Below are 26,517 nucleotides of genomic sequence, written 5' to 3' on the forward strand. Positions count from 1 at the left end.
AATGTAAGACTTACAATCACAAAATTCCTAGAAGAAAACATAGGGTAGGCTCCTTGACATCGGTCTTGGCATTGATTTTTTAGATTTGACACCAAAAGCAAAGGAAACAAAAGCAAAACTCAACAACTAGAGTTTTACAGAAACTCTAGAAAGCTTCTACACCGTAAAGTGTAGAAACCAGAAAGCTTCTACACTGTAAAGGAAACCATCAACAGAATGAAGAGGCAACTCACAGAACGGAGGAAAATAGTGGCAAACGACATATCAGCTAAAAGGTAAATATCCAAAATCTACAAGGAATTCACATATTTCAAGAGCAGAAAACAGATAATACCTCTTAGGATGGCTACTATGAAAAAGACAAGAGATAGCAGGTGCTGATGAGGATATAGAGAAAAAAGAACTCTTTTTGTCCACTGTTGGGAGGGAATGTAAACTGGCATGAAAAACAGTATGGAGGGTCCTCAAGAAATTGAAAATAAAATGATTAGCATGTGATCCAGCAATCCCATTTCTGGGAAAACTGGATAATCACGTGCAAAAGAATGAAACTGGACTGCTCTCTTACACCACACACAAAAATCAACTCAAAATGGATTAAGGACTTGAATGTAAGTCATAACAAAGAGAAACGAAGGAAACAAAGTCATCTCAAAGGAAACAAAGTCATCTCAAAGAGATGTGTGCACTCCCAAGTTCACTGCAGCATTACTCACAATACCAAGATACAGAAGCAGTATAAGTGTCTGTCAACTGATTAGTGGACAAAAGCAAGTGTAGTACATTTATATACAGTGGAACATTATTCAGCCTTAAAAAAGGAAATCTTGCCATTTGCAACACAGATGATGCTAAAGGGCATCATGCTAAGTAAAATAAGCCAGACAGACAAATACTGCATGGTGTCACTTTTATGTGGAATTTAAAAATACGTAATTAAAAAAAAAAGTCAAATTCCTAAAAACACCCAGTAGAATGGTAGTGGTTGCCAGAGGCTGGGAAAAATAGAGAGAGGCTGGTAAAAAAGTACAAACTCAGAAGATCAATAAAATCTAAGGATCTAATGTATAACATGGTGACTATAGTTGGTAATATTGTATTGAAGAGTTCAAGTTTGCTAAAAGACTAGAACCTAATGTTCACACCAAAAAAGAGAAAAGGTAAATATGTGAGGTGATGGATATGTTAATCAACTCAATGGTGGTAACCCTTTCACAATGTATATCAAATCATCATGTTGTATACTCGAAATATACAATAATTTTGTCAATTATAGCTCATAAAGCTTTAAGTACAAATAAATTAAAGCCATGAAAGTAAAAAAAAAAAAAGACCACTTAGGAAATCATACCTGAAGATTAAATATATATTATATACTTATATATGACATAAAATTACATATACAGACATAAATGTAATTTCACTATCAGAAGAGCTTTTAAAATTATTTTATTTAACACATTTGTCTAGACCTCAGACCATGTAATTTCCCAAATATTGTTCTTGGAAATACAGTATCTAAATCATTACTGAATCATTACTTCATAATTTTAGTCTCTCATTATGAAGCTAATAAGCTTATGAGGTAGTGATGATTGTTCAAAGTAGCTAATTTACTTATTTGTGCAAGTGTTTTTATTTCATGAGCATGTACCAAGCACCCAAATTAGCCCTTTGGGAAAACCAGAATGTCAAAGGGCTTCTTCTGCTCTCTGCCAACAGCTAGTCAGTCAATTCTTCATAATAAATAGGCAGTATGGGACAGTTCCAAACATTTTATCCATTGGATGTTATTCTGGTTCTTTTAGGAAAACAATTCTGAAGAAATCCCTCCCATTATCTAAGAAGTAGAGATCTTTCAAATTATGTGAACAACTCCTTTCAGTGGAAAAACAAAATTGGCAGATAGCACAATGTCTACATTGTGGCATTTTTGCCAATGAATAATGATTTAAAAGAATTATATGCTTCCTGATTAAAGTTTTAGTCGTCAAAATTTTTGCCAATAATAGATGAAACAGGTAGGAAATGTCCTGTCATTTAAATATGCCTTTGCCATAACTCCAGTGCAGGAGCTACACGGTATTATAGGTTGAACTGTGTCTCCCAAAAAAGAGATGTTCAAGTCCCGGTTCCTAGTACCTCTGGATGTGACCTTATTTGGGAATAGGGCCTTTGCTGATGTCATCAAGATGAGGACAGATCGCATCAGGATGGACCCCGAATCTAATCGCAGAGAGGGAGAACATCATGTGAAGAAGACAACAAAGACTGCCAGCAACAACAGCAGCCAGAAGTGAGGTATGGGATGGATTGTCTTCAGAGCCTCCAGACACCTTACAGATACCTTGATTTGGTATTACCCAGTTTGTGGTAATTTGTTAGGGCAGCCCTAGGACACTAACATATATACGGTCAGATACTTACACTTCAGTCACAGTATTTGTCAATGTCGGGAATATGGGGTAAAACTCCCCTGGCCGACTGTGCAAAACTCAGGGAAGTACCTGACAGACAACTGCTCAGAAAAATATAGCCAAGGGATTCCACATGGGAGATGGTTTCAAGGCACAGCCTTTCAATGTTTAGTTAACATAGCCTTAGTTGTTTAAGTATTTAAATTTTACATAAATAATGTCATGGTAACCAGACTTTCAAAATTACAAATGACAAAAAAAAAAAATAATCCAATTAAAAATGGTCAGAAGACATGAACAGACATTTCTCCAAAAAAGACATACAGAGAGCCAACAGATATGTGAAAAGATACTCAACATCACTTATCATCAGGGAAATGCAAATCAAAACTGTAATGAGACCTCACCTTACACGTGTCAGAATGGCTGAAATCAAAAAGGCAAGGAATAACAAGTGCTGGTGAGGATATAGAGAAAAAGGAACCCTCATGCACTGTTCAGGGAATATAAACTGGTGCAGCCACTGTGGAAAACAGTATGCAGATTCCTCAAAAAATTAAAAATAGAACTACCCTATGATCCAGGAATCACACTACTAGGTATTTGCCTCAAAAACAAACAAAGGAAAAACAAACCACTAATTGAAAGGTCCATCACACCCAGGGTGTGGAGCTCAACACGGGGCTTGAAGTCATAATCCTGAGATACACACACCCCTATTTTTACTGAAGCATTATCTACAACAGCCAAGATATGGAAGCAGCCCAAGTATACATGGACTGATGAATGGATATGTATATACCACATCTTCTTATATACACACACACACACACACACACACACACACACACAGCCCCACACACATATGCATACAATGGAATATTATTCAGCCATAAAAAGAATGAAATCCTACCATCTGCAACAACATGGATAGAGTTAGAGAGTATAATATAATGCTAAGTGAAATAAGTTAGAGAAAGACATATACCGTATGACCTCACTCATGTGGAATTTAAGAAAGAAAACAAACGAGCAAAGGAAAAAAGAGAGAGAAAGACAAACCGAGAAACAGCTCGTAACTATAGAGAATAAACTGATGGTTACCAGAAGGGAGTTAGGTTGGGGAATGGGGGAAAAGAGAATGGGGATTAAGGAGTACACTCACCATGATGGAAAAAATAAATAAATAAAATGACTTTAAAAATTATAAATGAATACAAACTTCAGAGTTTTAAAAATAGGTAAAAGGGACAACAGATTTTCAGATGCCTTTTTGGAACTACAATACCTTGGTTATCTTCTAATACTCATTCTAGTTAAGTTTGACTAATCTTTGATATCAAGTACAATCACTTCTGAAATATAACTACTTTTCATATTTTATACTTTTGTAATTAACCTTCTTTTTTGTTTTACAGATAGTAATTCTTTATTCTTACCGGACTTTTTTTTAAAGATAACTTTGACAGCATTCCTAGCTCTTAATTGTTCCAATCTCTCCCATTGGGCAATCTTTTCCTCATTTTGAATTGTCCATTTACTTTATAGATCCTTTCTACCCATGATGTGAAAGAGAGGCAATCCTCTTTTTCAAAATATTATCCAAGTAACTGATCATGACATAGCACACAGGATTTGAAAAAGTCATTGTGACATGACAATATTCATTAATGAAACGACAACCTATAAAATGAAGTTGCACTCAAACATCTTTCCCTACTTAATTCCTTTTCATCAGAATTAAAATCTTTGCCTTTAGTCTTTCATTGGTCATGAAATGCTGTGACCATGCAAAAGTGTATGGCAAATACAATGCAAATATAATGTAAATAGACTATGGAGTGGTATTACAAGTCTTGCAAAGATTTACTTTCCTATATTGTTATCTACTTGACTTTTAAGTTACTACTCACCTGTTTCAAAAGGCTATGGATACAAGAAAACACATAGAGCACATTTTTATTTTCCAAAAATAGCTGCAACATTATTTCCAATCACACATGCTTTTCCAAAACAAAGCCACACCCCAGTAAGAAGTGGAGTCTGTGTCACCATCTTGTCTTGTATCCCTGAATCTTGAGCTGCCATGTAAGACGTGCTGCCCTGTATTTGCCATGCTGGAGAGCCCACACAGGGAAAATAAAGGAGAGGAGGAATCTCAGGAGACAAGACTGCAAACTGTTCCAGCCCCCATGAACCAGACAAGTGAATGAGCTTTCAGAGGTCTACAGTTCTAGCCACCACTGACTGAAGCTTAGTGAGAAAACCTGGGCAAGAATCACCTAATGGCACCTCATCAATCCCAGAACATGATAGTAATAAATGACTGCTGCTCATTTAAGCCATTAAGTTTGGGTGAGTTACTATGCAGCAATACAAAACCGATAGATTTTGGTACTTAGAAGTAGGGTGTTGCTATAACAAAATCTGGCATGGCAGTAGCTTTAGGAGCAAGACACAGGCAACTGCTGGGCTCTGTAGAGCTAATAAGGAAGCTTAATGGCCTTCAAGGCTTTTGGCACACATTTAAAGGAAGCTTAGGAAAATGCTACTGAAGCTGAAGGAAAGGGAATCCTATTATATAGTGGGATAAAGTTTAGCAGCACTGTTGCCTGTGATCATGTGGAAAAAATTATACACATAATGAAATGGTATATTTGCCTAAGGAGATTTCTAGGCAGAATGCTCTAAGTGTCTAAGAAGTTTTCTTTTAGCTGCATATGACAGAGAAAGAGGTTATTTTTTTAAAAGGAATTGTTTAATATTCTATATCAATGTACCCTAGGATAAACTACAAAGCGTGCCCCCTCCCCCAAATTTCAAGATTTTGCCAGTTTATAGAGACAAAAACCTGCAGAACCTACCTGGAAATAGACCCGAAGGGTTTGGGTCAGGTGGAAGGAATATAAGGAACCAAATAAAATTTGCCTGTACAGGTGTACTGAGTCAAAATTCTTGATTCAATATATTAATTTGAGTGGCCACTAGTAGCTCTAAGAGCTCAGTTAGATGACTGAAATCCAAGTCCAAAGGTGGACTTACACTAAATGAAGGTGAAATTCTAAAGTTCCTTGAGATACCAAAGAGGAAATAGTATCCAGAGGCTAAAGGAGACCAGTGTTAAAGTAGATTTATCACATAAGGCCTATTTAACCACCCCTCAACTGTACCTTCCAGGAGGGTCCTGAGAATGAATGAATACACACACACACACACACACACACACACACACACACACACACACACCCCACTTCATGGGCTTCACACCCAGTGTGGAGCCCAACACAGGGCTTGAACTCATGACCCTGAGATCGAGACCTTGCTGAAATCAAGAGTCAGACACTTAACCGACTGAGCCACCCAGGCGCCCCATGAGAACATTTTCTTGACCAATTTCTGCATGAAATGTATTCAAGAGGGGAGCTCTGGCATCCTTGAAGAGTTCCGTGGTGGCTATTCTCTGCAAGCCAAGAGTGACAGTGGATTTGGCTGCCAGTGAACTGGGCTCTCTGGGTTAAATGGAAGAAATGACATCCAAGTGACAGCACTTCACCACTAGAAAAAAGGTCGATGTGGTTCCAGACCAACAACCCTTGGACACCAATTTGGTTGGAAACTCTAATTACTTCATAAATATAACACATCCTATGTCACCAGATTGTGTTTGAAAAGCTTTAGAATCCATACATATTTTACATTTCTCCCTACTCCACTTTTTACTCCACACCCTTCCAAGGTTACTAGAGATACATGTTCATTCTTTCTCTACCTCTCTTCTCAATAACTGCTCCTCCCTGTAGCCCAATCTAATTTTTTTCTCTTAGTTCCAATTTCTTAATTAGAAATAACTTTTATAATATGTGCCCACTATCTGAAAATCTACACAGTGTAAAGTATATAAAGTAAAAATCACACACACACAAAAGTTGATGTGACACATAAGGAAAATAGGAGATTGTCTTCAATTATGGAAACATGGATGTTACAATCACTGATTTTGATAATCCACCTAAGTCTTGACATCTCCTTTTCCTTATTTTGAGCCATATCACTTTGACTACCTACTTCTCACATCAGTTCAGGGTATTAAGGAATCCCAATTTCTGAATTTTGACTGTATTCTCAGAGGAGAGGGATGAGGGAGGGAAGACAAACTATATCCTAAAAGGAACAGCTGAAAATACTGGGAAATATTCAAATCGGTTTTAGAAAAGAGAGAGAGCAAATCAGAGAACTTTAAATATTGGAAAAGCTATAAAACAATTCCTGGAAGGGCTGTTGTAAACATTTGAGGTACATATGAAAAGCATCTGGATTAAAAGAAATATGTTCTTAATAGATGTAGCTTTAAATGCTGACGAGTTTTAAGAATTATAGAAATCAGAATCAGGACCAATTAAGTTGAAAGGAGGCTAGATTTCTAATTTTCTAGCAATTTTAGCTATCAAAAGTGAACTATATAGTACCTTGTGAAGTAGTGAATTGTTAATCAAGTGTTTTAAGTTGAGGCTGGATGACTACCTTCTTAGATATTGTTAAAGGAAATTTTGTCTTGAGTGGGAGTTCCAGCTACGAGACCTCAAATGGTGTTTTCAACTCCAGGGCAATGACTCATAATTGCCTTATGATACCCTGACAACTCTCCTCCTTGGCAACTTAGGTAACGCTTAATGTCACATTCCTCGTTTTTGGTTTTTTTTTTTTTTTTTTTTAATTAAGTACCATGTAGATCATAGGCAGTTATGGGGAAAAAAAAAAAAAAACTACCTTAAGAATAGGATTACAGGGGCGCCTGGGTGGCGCAGTCGGTTAAGCGTCCGACTTCAGCCAGGTCACGATCTCGCGGTCCGTGAGTTCGAGCCCCGCGTCGGGCTCTGGGCTGATGGCTCAGAGCCTGGAGCCTGTTTCCGATTCTGTGCCTCCCTCTCTCTCTGCCCCTCCCCCGTTCATGCTCTGTCTCTCTCTGTCCCAAAAATAAATAAAAAAAGTTGAAAAAAAAATTAAAAAAAAAAAAAGAATAGGATTACTCAATTATGGAGAACTTTAAAATAAAAATATACACGTGAATCACTTCTTGTGGAGCTAAGAACCATATCACATATTCATTATAAATCCTTTGCATATAAGAATTTTAATGGGGATGGGGTGACAGAATATGGTCCAAGAACAATTTTGGGGATTTGGACTTTTAATTACATTTAGTACTTTGAGACATAAGAACAGAAAATAGTGAAAATTAACTAGCAGAGCAAAAATGGAAAATAATTTAAGTATAAATTGTTTTTATATAATTAAATATAAAAGACTTATAAAAGTAGGAATTATTAATTATAATGGCAACACTTAGTACAGTCTTTTTAATTTTGGCCAATCTAATGGGAGTATAATGACATTTTACTGTGTTTTAATCTGTATTTCTCTGAGTACTAATGATGCTGAGCATCTTTTCCTATGTTAATTGTCCATTAGCATATCTTTTTGATGAAAAGTCTATACAAATCTTCTGTCCATTTTTTGTTTTTTTTAAATTGGGTTGTTGTCTTCCTGTTATTGAATTGCAAGACTTCTTTATTCTGGATACAATTCCTTTGTCTCATATATGTGTCGTAAATATTTTCCCCCAGTCTGTGGTTTTCCTTTGTCTTCTTAATGGTATCTTTAGAAGACCAAACATTTTTAACTTTAATGAGTTTTAACTGATCACTTTTTATTCTTATATGTTCCATGTTTTTGTGTTCTAGTACAATTCATATGTTTGGTACGTGTGTGTGCACATGCACATATGGTTGATTATACAGTTTTATATGCAGTTCATATCTCAGCAGTATATAACCACAGTAAAATTTTCAACTTTGTAGCTACCTTTCCTTGAATAGAGCCTGCAGTTTCTAACATTCTACTTAAAAGTAAAGCCACTATTTTATATCACTTTTCTAAAGGGATATTTGTGGTTTCCATGGGAACACATACCTCAGTAATAAGGCATTTAAAATGTTTCAAACAAATACATTTACATGGCATTTCTTTTAATAAACAGGATTGATAACCTAAATAATTACTGCCAGCCAAACATTTGAAACTGAGATTATTACCTTTTGTAAGTGCCAATGAATTCAGAATAGGAATCATTATAAAGCTAAGTATTTCCTTTTAAAGACCTTTAACAATTCTCATTCTTCCAAAGTTACTTATATGCATGAAATATTCTGCAGTTAGCAAGTTTTAGATCTCATCTAATTTTCATTGTAGTTACAGCTGCTGTAGAGATATCATTCAAAGTATATTTCAAGCTTTAGTATCTATGCGAACAGTTATAATTATAAACCAACCATAAAACAATGTATAATTTGCATTTACAGAAGAAACACGTTTTTCTTCTTTAAAAAACAAAAGGTAAAAGAAACATTTTAAAGTAATTTTTGCTTGTGTCAAACTGCTTTTCACAAAGACTCAATAATATCTGGAAATACCAATAGACCTTGTAATTATACTCGAAAACATGTATAGAAGAGAGTTGGTTACCTCTAACATGTGTGCTTTTAATAACTCATTAGCTAACTAATCAATTATATAGTTAAATATCGTACTCAGAATCACATTAAGATACCTATGTCGAACATTGGTCCCAAGGAACAGCAATGTTAGTTTTTAATCTACCACCTGTATTATTTTTTTAGGTGTAAAAAGAGTAAAGAGAAAAGACTAGAAGAGGTGTTAAAATTAAACTTTATTCACAGTGCAGAAATGTATCTTATAACATAACAATGAAAGACAATAGCTGAGTCCTTTAGACAAGGCCAGTTAGGAAATATGTATGGCATCTTGAGGTATCAGCCCATTATCAGATAGACCTAATTATTGGAAAGATCTTCTTTACACTGAGTATTCAAATCTATGTTCCTATCACCTTCTGGTCCTAGCTCTGTTTTCTAAAACTACAAAGAGAAATTACACTCCCCAAATCAATTGAACAATAGGAGATAATCATGGAGGTTAGCTCTGTGGAAAAAAAAACACAAAACCAGAAAAGCAATATGCAATCATAGAAATGCTAAATGAACTTGGGGCCAAGGGTAGGCTTCCCAAAAATGTGCCATTTTGGATGCAGATTATTTTGAACTGAAAACAATCAAGGCCCAGAAGATGCAGGAAGAAAACTTTACTGTCCTAGTCACTCCCAGCTGCCTGAAAAGAACTGAGATAGAGAACCTACTCCTCCAATAGATAGGTAGAGAACCTACTTCTCCAATAGCAGCAAACAATATATTAAAAAAAAAAAAACAACCCAAAACATATGAAGTCAACAATAGGCTAATTGCTTGCCTTGCACATATTTCTAATTATGCAAAATCAGTAAAGCAAACAAAGGAAGATTATTGTATATGAAACTGAGGGAACAGATATCTTGGTTGAAAATATGTGCCAAAGAATCAACAAAAAAGAATTAGAATCATGCCACAACCAAACTAAACCAAACCAGTGGTGAAAACGTGTCTCTGGGGAAAGAAAGTGGTAATTCTGTTTATTATAATGCCTGGGAACAGGAAATTTGCACTATGGTAGCTTGTAACTATGGAAAGTTATCTGACAAGTTGCCAAGACAGACTGGGTGAAAGATTCCCATACTCATATATAAGAAAATAGAGTAATTTAGTGGCTGTAGGTCAAATGACTAAAGTTAACTCAATCAAGGATAAACTGTGGTCTTGACTACCCAAACAAACTCTTCTGAATGTTTTTCCACCAGGTTTTCTAAAATTTCTTAATTTTTGGCATTTTAAAGACGTCTAAAACAATAAGCATGTTGAACTGAATTTAGTGTTTCTGATTTCTAGCTTGTTGCATTTTTTAAAAAATTATGGCCTGTGTTTTATCCAGAAGTTCTTTTTTTTTTTTTTTTCAACGTTTATTTATTTTTGGGACAGAGAGAGACAGAGCATGAACGGGGGAGGGGCAGAGAGAGAGGGAGACACAGAATCGGAAACAGGCTCCAGGCTCTGAGCCATCAGCCCAGAGCCCGACGCGGGGCTCGAACTCACGGACCGCGAGATCGTGACCTGGCTGAAGTCGGACGCTTAACCGACTGCGCCACCCAGGCGCCCCTAGAAGTTCTTTTTTTTTAACCAATCAACTCTTTAGAAACATTTAGTTTGTCGAAACATGCATTCTTCAAATGTAAGAGGTTTCAAACATAAATTTATATTTTAATGAAAATTTTCTTTCTAATTGTATCTAAGATATCTGGCTAGATTCAAAAGCAATCAAAATTATGTTAAATATTCAGTAAACCTGTCATGAAATGAACTGGTTTTAAATGAAGTGATCAATTACTCATTTTTAGTTTTTCCTAAAAATATCTTATGCTGTTTTCTAGCGTAGGGGTGGAGAGGAGGCTGTCCTGAGATGGGCCATTTTGGCATGTGGGTTACTATGAGCTGAAGGCAATCATGACCCCGTGAGCTCACGAGAAACTTTTGCCCCTCCCTTAACTACATAAAAGAATCTAAATTGTACAGTTTTTCCAGAATAGGAGTTACTACCAGAGATAAATGTTATATGGTTAACCCATCTATATGGCAGGGCAAATATTTGTTTACCAAACATTAACTCTTTCTCATCTTCCTGTAAATTGCATTTCTTCCCTTTCAAGTCGCAGATCCCTATCCCCTTCTCTCCTTAGTTCAGATGACATATATACCTCATTTTGCCTATCTTTGGAATTTCCATGTCTGTGTAGACTCCTCACATGTATGCTATTAAATTTTATTTTCTCCTGTTAATCTGTCTCATGTCAATTTGATTCTTAGTCCAGCTACAAGGACCTTTGAGGGGACAGGAATTCTTGCTCCCTGCATGACACTACTCTACCATTTTATGAAACAGAATAAAAAAATATTAAATAAATAATTCATAGCAAATCACAAAATTAGAACCTGGGTTACCCTCCATTTCTTAGAGTTCTCCAAATAAGATTACTGTCTCCAATTATACTTTGGAAAGTAGCTATCACAATACAAGTACTTTTACTGTAGTTCACATTGGTATATTTTATTCTAAATTAAATATTCTTATTAGCTTAGGAAGAATTTTTAGAGGAGGTTAAGATGTAAGAGCCATTTTGATTATGGGAAGAAAGCACTTTGAATTGTAATGATCAGGAATGGAGAAGGAGGCTATTAAAGAACTGGAGAAAAGGCCGGGAATAACAGAGCTGTCACATGTACTAGGGAAATCTCTCAGACCAACGGCAGCCTCAAAATTGGAACAGGTGCACTTACATACTGACATTAGGGCACATATGTGTGAAATCAAGATCATCCTGGAAATTCTGGTATATACTGCTATGCCAATACATAGTTTTGATAATAATCAATAGCCTGAGAGAGTCTCCCCATAGTTTTTTCATGTCAAATGGGTAGTAACAGATATTAGTAAATTAGCCTCTATTGTTAATCTCCATTCTTATTCTCTGCTGGGAAGTCAAGAATGTGGCAGGCATCGAGGCCTCACTGGCATTGCACACATCACAATATGAAGGTAGCTGCCTAAAGCAACTTTCCATTTAAGTCAGCTTAATTTAACCAAGGACTCCCATAATTGAATCTACTTTAAAGGAAGAGTCTAAAAAACAGGAAAAAAAAAAAAATCACTCAGTAGTGCTTACCATAATTCACTGAATGAATGAATGAACATTGTAAGCTTAGGCATAGGGGTAACATTTAACTTAAATAATATAGCATTTACATTATTCTCTCCAAAGTCCATATGGAGCTTTTGCCAATTTTTTATGCGCAACGTATCAAAAGTACTTCAAAAAAAAATTGGGCAGGACTAAAATCAAGACTAAGTAGCCAAATTCAAAGTAAAATTAGATTGATAATGTCCATATAAAATTTAATTCACAAGTAATGAAAAAGTCTAGTCTCTGAAAATAACTTAGTTGCTTTGCTCTGAACATTTAAATAACACACTTCCGGGGTGCTTAGAAGGCTCAGCTGGTTGAACAACCACCTCTTGATTTGGGGTCAGGTTATGATCCCAGGGTCATGGGATGAGCCCTACATAATGCTCCATGCTGAGCACGGAGCCTGCTTGGGATTCTCTCTCCCTCTGCCCCTCTCCCCTGCTCCCTATTAGAAGTGCTTTTTCTTGCTCTCTTTAAAGAAAAAAAAAATGAGTGAATAAAAAACTAAACCAAGCTAAACTGAAATAACTTAGGTCTCTATCCTGACTTCTATATTTAAAAACGAATCACTTCCAATAAAGGAAATCATGAGCTTTTAAATAAAGGTAACTATTAGGTCCTCTAAAATTTGGGAGGAAATTTCACAGTACTCAGATTAATGCATTTAACTTCAACAGTTCTTTTACTTCTACTTAACTCATGAGTCAATCAAGAGTCACCCCTAATTAAGACTTATAGTTCCCTGATGGCAGGGTGAATTTAACACAGGTCTCAAATAAACCACTCAAGATTTCATGTTCTGATTATATCTCAAGTACGAATAGTCTAAATTTAATTCTTTATAAACCAAGAAAAAAAAATTAAGTAAATCAATGGTTAGGATAATACCTTTTTGCCTGAGTTCCCAAGTAGCATTGAGCCATTAAGAGTTTTTTCCCCCGAAGTTTAGTATTACATCTGAGTTAATGCTTCAGACTTCAACATGGTTTATTAGGTGTTTTAAAAATATTTTGGTGGTAACATTAAAAAGTTAAAGCTCATTTCTAATTACTATGAATTAATAGTGATACTTTTTTGGAAATGCTAAGATACTACAGATTGGTACCTTGTTACATATTTTGCTCAAAAATAATGATGAACTGGCTAAAAATTTTAAAGATGTTTAAAATAAATTTTCTAGGTGTTCTACAGGTGAAAGGATGAGGTGACACTGTATATAAATTATGGTATCTTCCCTGTTTCCCCCCAGATTTCTGCAATTGTCCTCAGCTAGCCTGGGAAACTGATTTCATAAACAATTTCACTACCACAACTCAACAATTACTGAATAGCCCCTGTACAGAGTTTATTAGATCTCAAGAAAGGTTACAAAGACAACAGTAATCATGGTTTTCAATTCTCAAGAGCTTATAATTAGGAAAGTAAAAAAATGGGAGAACCACAAATACACATATTTAAGCAAAGATAGTGATTATATAATTTTTATAAGGAATCAGTTCTTAAAACTCAGCGCTAAGGATTCAAAAGGAAGAAAGAAGATGAGATGTTTATAACATAGAAAGAACCAAGTGGAATTATACTATAAAGTTTTATGAAAAGGTGTGAATTAGATGTTCTCCCCTCTGGATTGCTCAGAATATCTTAAAAGGCCAACATTTTAATTCTTTTATTTTAACCATCTACTTTTTTTTTTTTTTTTTTTTTGGTATTGAATATTGGTGACTAGAATGAAGCCAGTTCTTTTTGATCGTTTAAACTGCATAAAGTGGGGCGCCTGGGTGGCGCAGTCGGTTAAGCGTCCGACTTCAGCCAGGTCACGATCTCGCGGTCCGTGAGTTCGAGCCCCGCGTCGGGCTCTGGGCTGATGGCTCAGAGCCTGGAGCCTGTTTCCGATTCTGTGTCTCCCTCTCTCTCTGCCCCTCCCCCGTTCATGCTCTGTCTCTCTCTGTCCCAAAAATAAATAAAAAAAAAAACCAAAAAAACAAAAAAAAAACCACGTTAAACTGCATAAAGTAATTCAGTCTGTATTAGAAATAGCTCTGAGGGTACTACTATATACCTCAATTTTTTGTTTTTGTTTTCCTTTCTTAAATACAGTCCTAACTCAGGCAGTTCAGCTACAAATCAGATACAGACAGCAATGAGAATCGAGGTCAGAAGTTTTCAAGTCCTTTCTGAAAAATCACATAATTAATACACTGATAGCTAGTGATGCCATTAAAAATGCCGAAATGTAATTAAACTCAGAATCTTTATCACTTCGAAATCCTCAATCCAGGTTTTCCAGATCAGTGCTGGTTTACATGTATATAGTAATTCTAAAATAAACAGATTATTTCTACAATTTACAGCAAGTCAAAGTAACTGCATCACAACCTTCTTAATTATAATATTGTTAGATCCCATTTGATTCTACTAAAAATAAGTTAACAGCAAGCATGACTCTAAAATATTTTTCTTTCATGGACCACTTATGCCCCATTTAAAAATGTTTATCAAGCATCTGTGATAATTACTGTTTAATACAGAGATGAAGAGAATATATAAAAAGATAATGGCTACTTAGGTGCTATGGGCCATGAAATACTATTAGAGGAGCCAAGTCTTCCTAGTTTCCACATTCCTGAGATGAGAATTGCTCATACTATGTATTTATCCTGAAGATACTAGCTACTGAAGGAACTCTAGTGACCAAGGAAAACTACTATCTTTAAATTAATTCAATAAATTTTCTAATTGATGATGAAGTTTATACAGGAAAAATAAAGTAATGTATCATAAAAATATTTTAACTATCTTAATAACAACTAAAAAAAAAAGGAAGTATTACCTCCTCTACCCCATTGCAGAGAGAAAGCATGGTATCACATTGTCATTGCATAAATATTGACTTGATCAAAATTAAGAACTTTTATCTTCAAAAATCAGTTAAGAGAATACCAAGTGAGAGAATGGTGGAAAATATTTCCAAATCACATATCTGACAAAAGATTTGTAAAACTGTCTTATGCCACTCAGGCTGCTACAACAACTTACCATGTTTACTAAGTGGTTTAAAGAACATTTCTTTCACACAGTTCTAGGCTGTGTGAGATTTTAGTTCTTGGTGAAGGCTCTCTTCCTAGTTTGCAGATGACTATCTTTTATCCTCACATACCAGAGAGCAGAGAAAGAAATAGGCTCTCCTCTTATCTCCTCCTATGAGGCACTAATCCCATCATGAGGGTTCTCATTACGTAAAACTTCCCCAAGGCCGCACCTCTAAATACCATCACACTGGGGGTTAGGGTTTCAACATATGAATTTTAGGGGGACAAAAACATGCAGTCTGTAATACAAAATATAGAAAGAACTCTCAAAATTCAACAATAAGAAAATGATCCAATAAAAAAATGAGCAAATATTTGAAGAGAGATTTCACCACAGAAGCTAAATGGATGACAAGTCAGCAATTAAAAAAAAAAAAAAAGTTCCACATATGAGTAACTAGGGAGAAAATACAAATTAAAATCAGAATGAAATACACCACACACCTATTAGAACATCTAACATTTTTAAAGTCTGATCATAACATATGGTGGTGAGGGTATGGAGGAACTCATACACTGCTTGTGGGAACACAAATGGTAAAGCTACTCAGGATGACAATTTGGCACTTTCTTAAATTATACTTTTTAAGCTACAATTACCACATGACCCATCTGTTTCACACCTAGATGTTTACTCAAGAGAAATGAGAATGTGTATTTACACAAAGACTTATACGTAAGTATTCATAGCAGCATTCCTTATAATAGTCAAAAAATGGAAACAATGCAAATGCCCATCAATAGGTAAATGTAAATAAAATGTAGTATGCCTACAAGGTTTAAAAGGAATGTTTAAAAGGAATAAACTGTTTAAAAGGAATAAACTACTGATCAACACAAGAAGGAACCAGAGATCAGAATCATTGTGGGGAGTGAAAGAAGTGACACCAAACAAACAAACATACCATATGATTCTATTACATAAAATTCAAGAACATGTAAATTAATACATAGAGACAGAAAGTAGATGAGTGGTTGGGTCCTTGGGGAGGTGGAAAGGCAACAGGGGAATGAAGAAAGGGAAAGATTATAAAGGGGCATCAGGAAACTTTTGAAAATGATGGATAAATCCATTTTCTTGATTGTGGTGATGTTTTCCCAGTCTGTGTATATGTATGCATATTTGTGTACTGTGTTTATGTATTATATGTAAAATGTATCAAACTCACACTAAATATATGCAGTCTGTTTTATACCAATTATTAAGCTAATAAATTTTAATAAAGTTCTTTTGAAAAAAGGGAAAAAAGAAGGGTGCCTGGGTGGCTCAGTCAGTTAAGCCTCTGACTTCAGCTCAGGTCATGATCTCGCGATTCGTAAGTTCGAGCCCTGCATGGGGCTCTGTGCTGACAGCTCAGAGCCTGGAACTTGCTTAGGATTCTGCGTCTCCCTTTCTCTGCCTCTCCCCTGCTCACAGTCTGTCTCTACCTCAAAAATAAATAAACATTAAAAAAATTTTTTTTAATAAATAAATAAGGGAAAAAATATGTCATCATAGGTTTTGTCTATTTGTCACTAAAATATAAGCTCTATAAAGGCAATAATTGTTTCATCTGTCTTATTAACTAGTATTCCCAGTACTGGCACATAAGAAGTACTCAAGAAATACTGGTTTGATAAATGAGTGACAGAGAAAAAATAAAATAGAACTATGAATCAAAACACATAGACACCATACTTTTTAATTTCACTTTAAGCCTACTAAATTTATAATAAAAGTATAATAATTTCCAAAAGAAAAATATGCTGAATTTTCATGAATCAGGTACTATTAGTTTTATTCTTCTTCTGAAATAATTTCACTGCTTGATCTCTTTAATATTTTTACACTTGATCTTAGCCAAAAGGCTGAGAAGCAATATCTCTTTAATATTTTTATTAAGAATTACAGTTTCCTTCTTTGGGGGCGCCTGGGTGGCTCAGTCAATTAAGTGGCCGACTTCAGCTCAGGTCATGATCTCGTGGCTCATGAGTTCAAGCCCTGCATTAGGCTCTGTGCTGACAGCTCAGAGCCTGGAGCCTGCTTCGGATTCTGTGTCTCCCTCTCTCTCTCTGCCCCTCCCCTACTCCTGCTCTGTCTCTCCCTCTCTCTCAAAATTAAATAAACATTAAAAAAATTAAAAAAAAAGAATTACGGTTTCTTTTTTAATAACAGCAAACACATAGTACCTACTATGTGTCAGGCATGTTCTAAGGTTCTATGGTCTAAGGATGCAACATATGGTAATTTATTAATCCCCATAAAATCTTAAAAGTAGGTTTATCTTTTTCTCATTTATAAGAGTGATTAGTAAGAGTTTTTAGTAAAAATATCAATCCTTTATACTTCAGATGTTGCACCTATATTTCCTTTGAATATATTATTTCAATATGATTAGTTTACGTCATTATTTCATCTGAGCTTTGTTGATCACAAAACTTTGTCCCTTCACAGACGAGAACACGGCCCTACAATTCTTTGACTACTTGTCTCAATAATTGCCACTATCTATTAACTGGAGGCAATATGCAAGATGTAAACATTTTGCTACTCAAGGGCAAAACAATGCTAGGAAATACTCAGTATTCATTTACCTGAAGCAGTCCACTGCATTATATAGTTTTCTCTAATTTGGATGAAAAATGTTAATTCTTCTGTCATCTTTCTCCCTTCCTTCTCCCTGACTCCAAAGCCTATAGCTATTGGTAGCATCTGAATATATGTTAAAATATTGAGATCCCGGGAGAAAATCAGACCATCGATGATAATTAACAAAAGCAGCTTATTAAAAAATATTATTGCAAAATGGCAGTTATGTATCAGAAAGATGAGGTTTGAAAGGAAGTAATGAAAATGTCTAAAACTATACAGTAGTAGTAGGTGGACAGGTTCAAAAAAAAAGCCTTAAATGAAATGTGGCATGATTGGTAGCAATTAAGATACCTGGAGGACATATCCAACTCTAGAACTTGCTAACAAGTAGGACCACCATGTTTCTAAAACCACAGTTTGATAACATTTGCTCTAGTCGGAACAACTTTTCATTTTTATCCCATTTTATAATATAAACCAATGGAAATATAAGATTCATCTTCCTAAACTTTCTGTACCACAAATTTAGATATCAAGAAGCAATGTATATATACTACTCATCCTGGAATTAAAAGAAAAAAGTTTCATATCTACTTATAAAATGTTTAAATGGTCATAATTTTGTTCAATAAGCACACAAAAGAATGAGAGTTGCAGGAAAAAAATGGCTTTTTTGACACTTGAAAAGATGATAAAACTCACTAATAATGAGAGTGCAAAATTATAATTTTACATACACACACATTTTTTTACCTATCAGATCACCAATACTCAAGTGGAATACATATGCTGTTGGTAAGGATGTGGAGAAACAGGCACTTTCAAGCATTACTGATTGGAGTACAAAATAGTATAATATTTATAGAGGATAATTTGACAGTATCTATCAAAAGTATAAACACATTTACTATTTGATACAGCAAGACCAATTCTAAAAAATCTATACTGAAGATTATACTTGGGTAGATACAAATATCATATATATAAAGCTATTCATTGCAGCATTATTGGTTTATTAAAATATTTTGACACTACAAACTGTGTAATATATGCAAATTAGAATCTTCTGTAGACATAAAAAAGAATGAGAATGCTCTGCATCCCAATAAAAAAGATCTTCAGTATATCTTAGGAGGAATGGCAAAATATTTAACAGTACATACAGCTACCTTTTATAAAAGAAAAAAAAATGTGTGCATGTATGTTTCCCTGTCTATACTTAAACAAACCTTATTAAGTCAAACAAGAAATGTATAAAAGTGATTTTCTGTAGGAGGTATAGGGTAAACAGGAATGGGAATGGGAGGGAGACTTTAGAAAATACCCTTTTACATTTTTTTGTATGCATTATGTACTCAAAAAATAAATAGGAACACTCTTTCCTACCAACACTCTGCCATGAGCATTTATAAAAATTTACTAAAGAATGTGATATATCATAGTGAATTATTGGGGGGAAAATCTTAATTTCCCAAGACAGTAAATTCTGCTGAAGTATTACCATAACTGGTTTGACTGATTAACAATATTCCAGGTTAGTAATTCAGGTTTCAACAGATCTCTATTTTCTTATGCTAAAAGGTCACTGACAGAGGGGAGAAAAAGCACTGCAGAAAAATTAGAAACTACAGAAAAATATAACATAAGACATAATATTCATGGAGAAGTCTACTACATAATCATTGCTAATGTTTTAGAATATTGCTATAGAGTCTCTTGTTCCTCTGTTATTTTTCATACATGCTATATTGATATCTGGTACACTGATATTAGATATACTGACATTAAATATACTGGAACATAATTATGTCTCTGGGATAGGGTTATTCTAGAATTTGTAACACAAACATGGTCACAGACTGAGAAGAATATAAAGAGGTGTTTGATTCTTCCATTTATTCATTCAAAAAGATTTTGTTCAGTAACTACAACGTGCCAAGCAAGGTGTTATGCACTGGGACTATAGTACTAAGCAAGGGAGACATGATCCCTGCCTTTATATCGCTTAAGGTCTACAGTAGAGGTTCTCAAATTTGGGGCCTCAGGATCCCTCTATACTTTAAAATTTTGAGAACCCAAAGTACTTTCATTTACATGGGTAAGAGCTAACTATATTTATCATCTTAAACATTAAAACTATGAAATTAAAAAAAAAACATTTTAATGTTTACTTATGTTTGAGAGAGAAAGAGAGAGAGAGACAAAGAATGCATGGGAGGGGCAGAAAGAGAGGGAGACACAGAGTCCAAAGCAGGCTCCAGGCTCCGAGCTGTCAGCACAGAGCCTGACATGGAGCTCGAACTCACGAACTGTGAGATCATGACCTGAGCTGAAGTCGGCTGCTTAACCCACTGAGCCACCCAGGTGCCCCAAACTATGAATTTAAAAAAAAAAAATTTTTTTATTAACATTTATTTATTTTTGAGACAGAGAGAGACACAGCATGAACGGGGGAGGGTCAGAGAGAGAGGGAGAGACAGAATCTGAAACAGGCTCCAGGCTCTGAGCTGTCAGCACAGAGCCCGACGCGGGGCTCGAACTCACGGACCGCGAGATCATGACCTGAGCCGAATTTGGACGCTCAACCAACTGAGCCACCTAGGGGTCCCCCAAACTATGAAATTTTTAAAAATATTTAATTCATTTAAACAGAATAATAGTATGATACAAATAGCATCTTTTACGTGAGCAAATAACCATGTTTTCCAGAACAAAGATAAGCAAGAAGAGTGGCATTTTATTATACTTTTTTACATTTTGCAAATCTTTTTCATATCTGAGTCAAAAGAAGAAAGCTTGATTTTCATATCTGCTATAGCATTTAATCTGTTCCAATAGGTTGTTTGGTTGAAATGCATGAAGAAAAAATGGCCTCACACAGATACACTGCTAGAAAGGGGAGACACATTTCAATACTTCTTTAAGATAATTGAGAAAATTCTCCTTTGATACTATACCAAAACTCAACAACTGGAAGTTTCTTAAGGTTAGTTGCTAGTTGCTATCTGAAACTTTTCATACTCTCCTATATGAAAATCCATACGTTTATCTTATACTTTGGATATTTTATGCATGCATGATTATAACAGCATACATTGGTCATTTGGAAACTATTAGTTCACTAAGTTACACAGATATTCCAAACATTGGTACTTTTCACTATTCAGTATAAAAACAACATTCATTAATTTCCCCACTAATATCAATCCCATGGTTACAGATATAAGTTTTATAAAAATTATAATTTTTACTTGGAACCTCAAATTTTTCATTGGCAACAAATACTGTGAGTTGTTTGCCTTGAGCGACAGGTTCAGTTCATTGATTTGTGAGAAAATATCTGCAAAATTACTCAAGCTTAAATGACCATGGTTTGTTAGCCATTCTTTTAAGTCAAAATGGTGTTCCACAATAAAGGCAGCTAAGTTCAGCCTAAAATTCAGTTACACAAGTACTTATGCATATATACCATTTAATAACACAGAATATTAAGACACATGCACACATATTTATATGTGTATATAAGACGAATTTCTTAAATCATGAAAATTGATCTGTGTATTCCAACACCTGAAATACTGTTCATAAAACATTTTCAAGGTTGCTAAAATTAAAAATTTACCAAAGTAATCTGACAGATGGTTAGTTCTGCAAATGTGGCTATCAAGGGGTAAAAGAAAATCTCGTGATATTTCAAGAGATTAAAAGCTTTCAATAATATGTCAGCATTGTGAAAATAACTTCAAGAGCCACATTCCCTATAATATTCTTGCTTGAATGAAATCCTGTTATGATCCTCAGTAAAGTCAAGTAATAGTATCTATTTCACACAATCTACTAGACCTAACTTTCCAAGAATAAATGTTATTTTAGGCTGAACCACAGAGCATTCTAAAAGATTTACATTTACATCCAGATTTTTTCCATGTCAGAAATCAAACTGTATTAGTTACATATTTCTTCCTGAAAATGATCCCTTGATCATTTTCGTTGGTTTGGGAAATATTTTTTCACATCAGAGTATACAACTCTCCCAAAACAAGGCTAAAATACAGCATTATTCATAGAACACTAAGTGTTGTCCAAAATTGTTTAATACAAAGAAATTTTATATCAGAGTTCAGTGTTTCATGCTGGATTTGAAGCTGAATGAGATAAAGGAGCCCCCTACAACTATAAACAACACTGGCCACTCTGAAAAATACTGGTCTATAATAGAGTGGGAAAGCAATTTCTAGACCACTATGTATTCTATGATCACATTTGTGTTTTAAAAAAAAGGCAAAACAAACCTAGCTATAGATGTAAATATGCATGATACACCCATGAAAATAAATTCATGGAAAAAAGTCTGGGAGAATATTTAAATTCGTAACAATGGTGACAGCTGGAGAAGGAAATTATATACTTGGTGATGGAGTAATAAAAAAGAACTTTCACAGCGGACTATAAATTTCTGTAGTATTTGTTTTTGTTGTTCTAAGAACATACTTATGGATTACCTATATAATGTTCATAAAACATAATGAAAAGGTAAAATATACTTTAAAGCCATTAATTAATATTTCTTTCCCAAATGAAGACTCAACTTCTGCAGGATTATTACCTAATACATGACAAGCTGGGGATATTTCTCAATTACTCCTTGCTTCAGGTAAGATATTCTTTTTTATTTCCCTCATACTTATGCATGCCTCCATGCATCTTCTCTGCAGTAATGGTTCCCACCCAAGGACACTGACTCTTCACAATACCAGGCCTCATTCTCCTAACATACATTGAAAGGAAACCTTCCCCAGGATGAGTGTTGGTACTATTACCACAAAAGCAACACAAGGTGTACAAATGTGGGTACTGAGGAGGTGTCTCTTTCTGTGGTTTCCCAAGAGTAGAACACTGATGGGTAGAATAAATGACACTGTCTTCCTTAAAGCCATGGAGGCATTCGGGAGCCTGGCCTAGGTGACTAGGTCACTAGGCCTGTTTGGGAAGGCTGAGGGCTAATGACTTCAAGCAGGAATTACCTCATCACTTTAAAGCAGACAAGACACCCAGAGAAGTGGAACAATCCCAAGGCATTTAGTATTGCAACATGCTATCACTGTATGAAACTGATCAGATAGTAATTACACACTTACAGATTTCTTGGTAACCAGGACACGGCTCTGTGTATTTTACATTTTGATATCACAGCATTAATTAAAACACAAACAGCCACATAATTAACATATAGACATTATAATGCGTGAATCATAACAAGTTATCTGATGGATAATGATTTTAGCCTAAATTATTTTTTTTTTAAAGATTTTTGTTTTGTTTTGTTCTTGAGAGAGAGCGCATGCGCATGAGTGGGGTAAGGGCAGAGAGAGAGAGAGAGGGAGAGAGAATCTTTTAAGCAGGCTCCACACTTAGCTCAGAGCTCGATGCAGGTCTCAGTCTCATGACTGTGAGATCATGGCCTACGCCCAAATCAAGAGTCAGATGCTTAATGACTGAGCCACTCAGGTGCCCCAGCCTAAATTATTCTTAAAAGCTTTATAGAATTGGGGAGTTATTTCATCTCCAATTCAAGTTCTAACTCTCTTAAGCAAAATTACAGCAACTAGTTCACCCTCGGCAATAGTTTGTAGAATCAGTTTTATAGCTAGAAGATGGAAACAAACAGTCACATTTTTTACCTGCTCAATTTCACAGATGAGGAAAAAGTCACAATGTTACCACATAGTCTTTGACTCCCAAAGTCCAATGTTTGTTATTCATTGCAGGTGCTTTCCCTTCAATCTTCTTTCTAAACTTCCCGTTACTTTTCCACTATAACTTCATTTCCACCTAGGTTTATGCTTTTGAGTATGCAATTTACTACAAATCAAATTATTCTAATCACCAAGTGAGTAATTTCATCACCTGCTTCATAACTTCTACCTCAAAAAGCCAGGAAGCATTCCCTAATTCCAAGGACACTAAAAACTATAGTTTCTAGCACTGTCAACTCAAATCATCCAAGAAAAATCTTCCTTTTGTGTTTATTTGGAAACAACTACAGATATAAAAGTCATATTTTTTAAACTAAAACCCGGGACCCATGATGACCTAAACCCAATATTTTTTTCCAATTTATAAGCTTTTGTAAATATTTAATTTGAAGATATTAAATAATAACAACTTATATAATCAACTGGTTTTATAGACAAGAACTAAATTATGCGTAGTTAGCGTTGTCCTAGAAAATTACTAACCATGTTCTTAAAAAATTCCCAAAACCTAATCTGGAAATCTTCTGGTTAATTACTAGGTTTGTGAACGGAAGAAGAGAGCTGCCTTTCTGTAGCAGTTAGCAAGAGCTCTAGCTAAATATTTTGTTGACATTTCACAGTACTTGTCAAGTTCATTTCTTTGCCAAAAGAGATGTGAGCTTACACTCTACATGGAAACAAGAGGTCTGGCAAGATAGCATGCCTTCACCCAGAGACCCCAAACTTGTGTGTGACAACAAACCTGGTGCCCACTGGCAATGAGTGCACATGCCAGGGAATGCTCCCCCCTGCCCCCATGCTCAGGCAGTAGACTGAACATGTGGTCGACTAAGACACAGAAGATAAGAACATCTTAGTACCTGCGCTGAACTGAGCACAGAAAGCTGAGAACGTCTTAAAAGATACATTCCCTTGGAATTTTTCCACCAAATTAAATTAATTGGTGGGCAAACAATTTGCTTTATTCCAGCTGAAGACAGAAACATATTTTAGGGGAAAAATATTATAGAATGTTCCCACAGGGAATAAAACCCCAATATAGGGTCAGGGTCCCAATCGGTTACTTGGATGCTAGATAGAAAAAAACAAAACCAGAACAACTAACACTAAGAATAAAAATATTCAAATACCCGATGATTTCAACTTTCCCAAGGACAGCCTATTAATCTACGTAGAGAATACGAGATAGACGCATTTAATTGATACTTTCACATGAATTATTGTAAACTGATCCCAAAAGAAAATTTAAAATGATCATAAACTTAATGTGGGGACCAATATTCATATCCAGAACTTTAAACTGGAATATAAACCTTTTGTTGCTAAATAAAGGAACGCTAAAATTTAGATTCTGAGTATACTGAAACAAAAGTTAAATACATACTCCAAGGATTAAAAGCTCTTCATCATATCCTAGCAAAGACATTCGATTTTTCTTTTATTTTATATAAAGATGCATACTTTACAATGAATATGCATGTCAATAAACTATTAACAATAAATCTTTGGGCATAAGCTTTTAGTAAAAATCTGTACTCCTAATAAAGTGTTGATTTGTCTTATCTACACTGGCTATACCATCGTTTCTTACCAATTTGTAGGCAAAATTTGATGCTTTAAATGTTGCAGAGACATGATTATGTATTACTATGCTACATTTAACGTATAATGACTAAATAATATCAAATAATATACATTGCTGAGTGTTTTTTATTTCATTTTATTTTAAGTGTAATCAGGAACACATACCTGATATAGAAGGTCTTTTTGAGGCAAAGGGGGAGATCGTTCTTCATACATAGGAGGTGGTTTATGTGTGGGTGGAAGGTCGATCCTGCATTAAAAATGTTAAAACATGTGATTGCAACATTTAGCAAAAACAAAACAAACAAACAAAAACAAGGGAGGGGAGGAGGCTATCAAGGTTCTCTTAATTTTTGAGGATATTTTCCTCACACTAATATTTATATTAGTGTATATGCTTATTTCAGTTGTTATATTTTATCATACAGGGAGGAAAAAACCAGGTTTTAAAGGTTCTAATGTTTAAAACTCATCTAATTGATTCATTTGAAGAAGGAAACTCAAATGGAAGCATTTTTTGAAAATTATTACTAAGCAAGTGACCTAATCCATGACCAATTTACTTAAGTATTGCATGTTTTTCCATCTCACTATATTATTATATTACTACACCTACCATCGTATTAAACATAGTCAAACATGTGCAATGGAAGGCAAAATGTCATAAAATTAAAAAAATTGTATCTTAAAATGATAATGAAAACACTTTTACATTTTTTAAATACTTTCAAAACTAATTTTTTAAGTGTGTGTCTGTTGGTTGATTTTAGAGAGAAAGAGAGAGAGTAAGGGAGGGGCAGAGAGAATCCCAGGCAGGCTCCACACAGTCAGTGCAGAGCCCAACACGGGGCTCGAACCCACAAACTGTGAGATCACAATCACAGCTGAAATCAAAAGTTGGTCACTTAACTGACTGAGCCACCAAGGTTCCCCATCAAAACTAATTTTCAAAAGCCATGGTCACTCTTAGAATATTCATCATGTAAATTAGGATTCTGAATCTAAAGACCATTATAAATCTTGTCACCTGAAATAAACCAAGGTGCCATTACATCCTTAGGGAATGTATTTTTGCCAAAATAACCCATTTTTAAAAACCTGTATTTTCATGTATTTAAGCATTGTTGTCACAATACAAATAGAATATATCTTGTGGCTCTCTGCATTTTAGGAAATAATTTTTTTATCTATTCTCATACTTTTGAAGTTCACAGATAACTAATTTACAGTAATTATGATTATTAAATCAAACAAAAATGTTACCTATAGTAAAAAATAAAGAGAATGAAATCCATAGAGGCCAAAGTAATTACAAATTCTCTGTGGTCTAATAGCTTCTCAATGTGGACATGAAATAACATTTTAAATGAACAGAATTCAAACAACAAATAAAGATTATGTTTTGAAATTACAC

The 26,517-nt window shown here is 34.9% G+C and overlaps 1 protein-coding gene across 1 annotated transcript in view; it reads right to left on the minus strand.

Annotated features, from left to right (window-relative positions):
• NECTIN3 (nectin cell adhesion molecule 3) overlaps positions 1 to 26,517 on the minus strand; it is a 127,710-nt gene that overhangs the window by 25,320 nt on the left and 75,873 nt on the right. Inside the window, exon 7 of the mRNA XM_086675496.1 lies at positions 25,269 to 25,353. Within this exon, the coding sequence (XP_086531622.1) occupies positions 25,269 to 25,353 (85 nt within the window). The remainder of the gene's footprint in view (positions 1 to 25,268; positions 25,354 to 26,517) is intronic.

This window comes from Puma concolor, chromosome C2, assembly GCF_028749965.1.
Source record: "Puma concolor isolate L17-30 chromosome C2, mPumCon1.1.hap2, whole genome shotgun sequence".
Classification (NCBI taxonomy): Eukaryota; Metazoa; Chordata; class Mammalia; order Carnivora; family Felidae; genus Puma; species Puma concolor.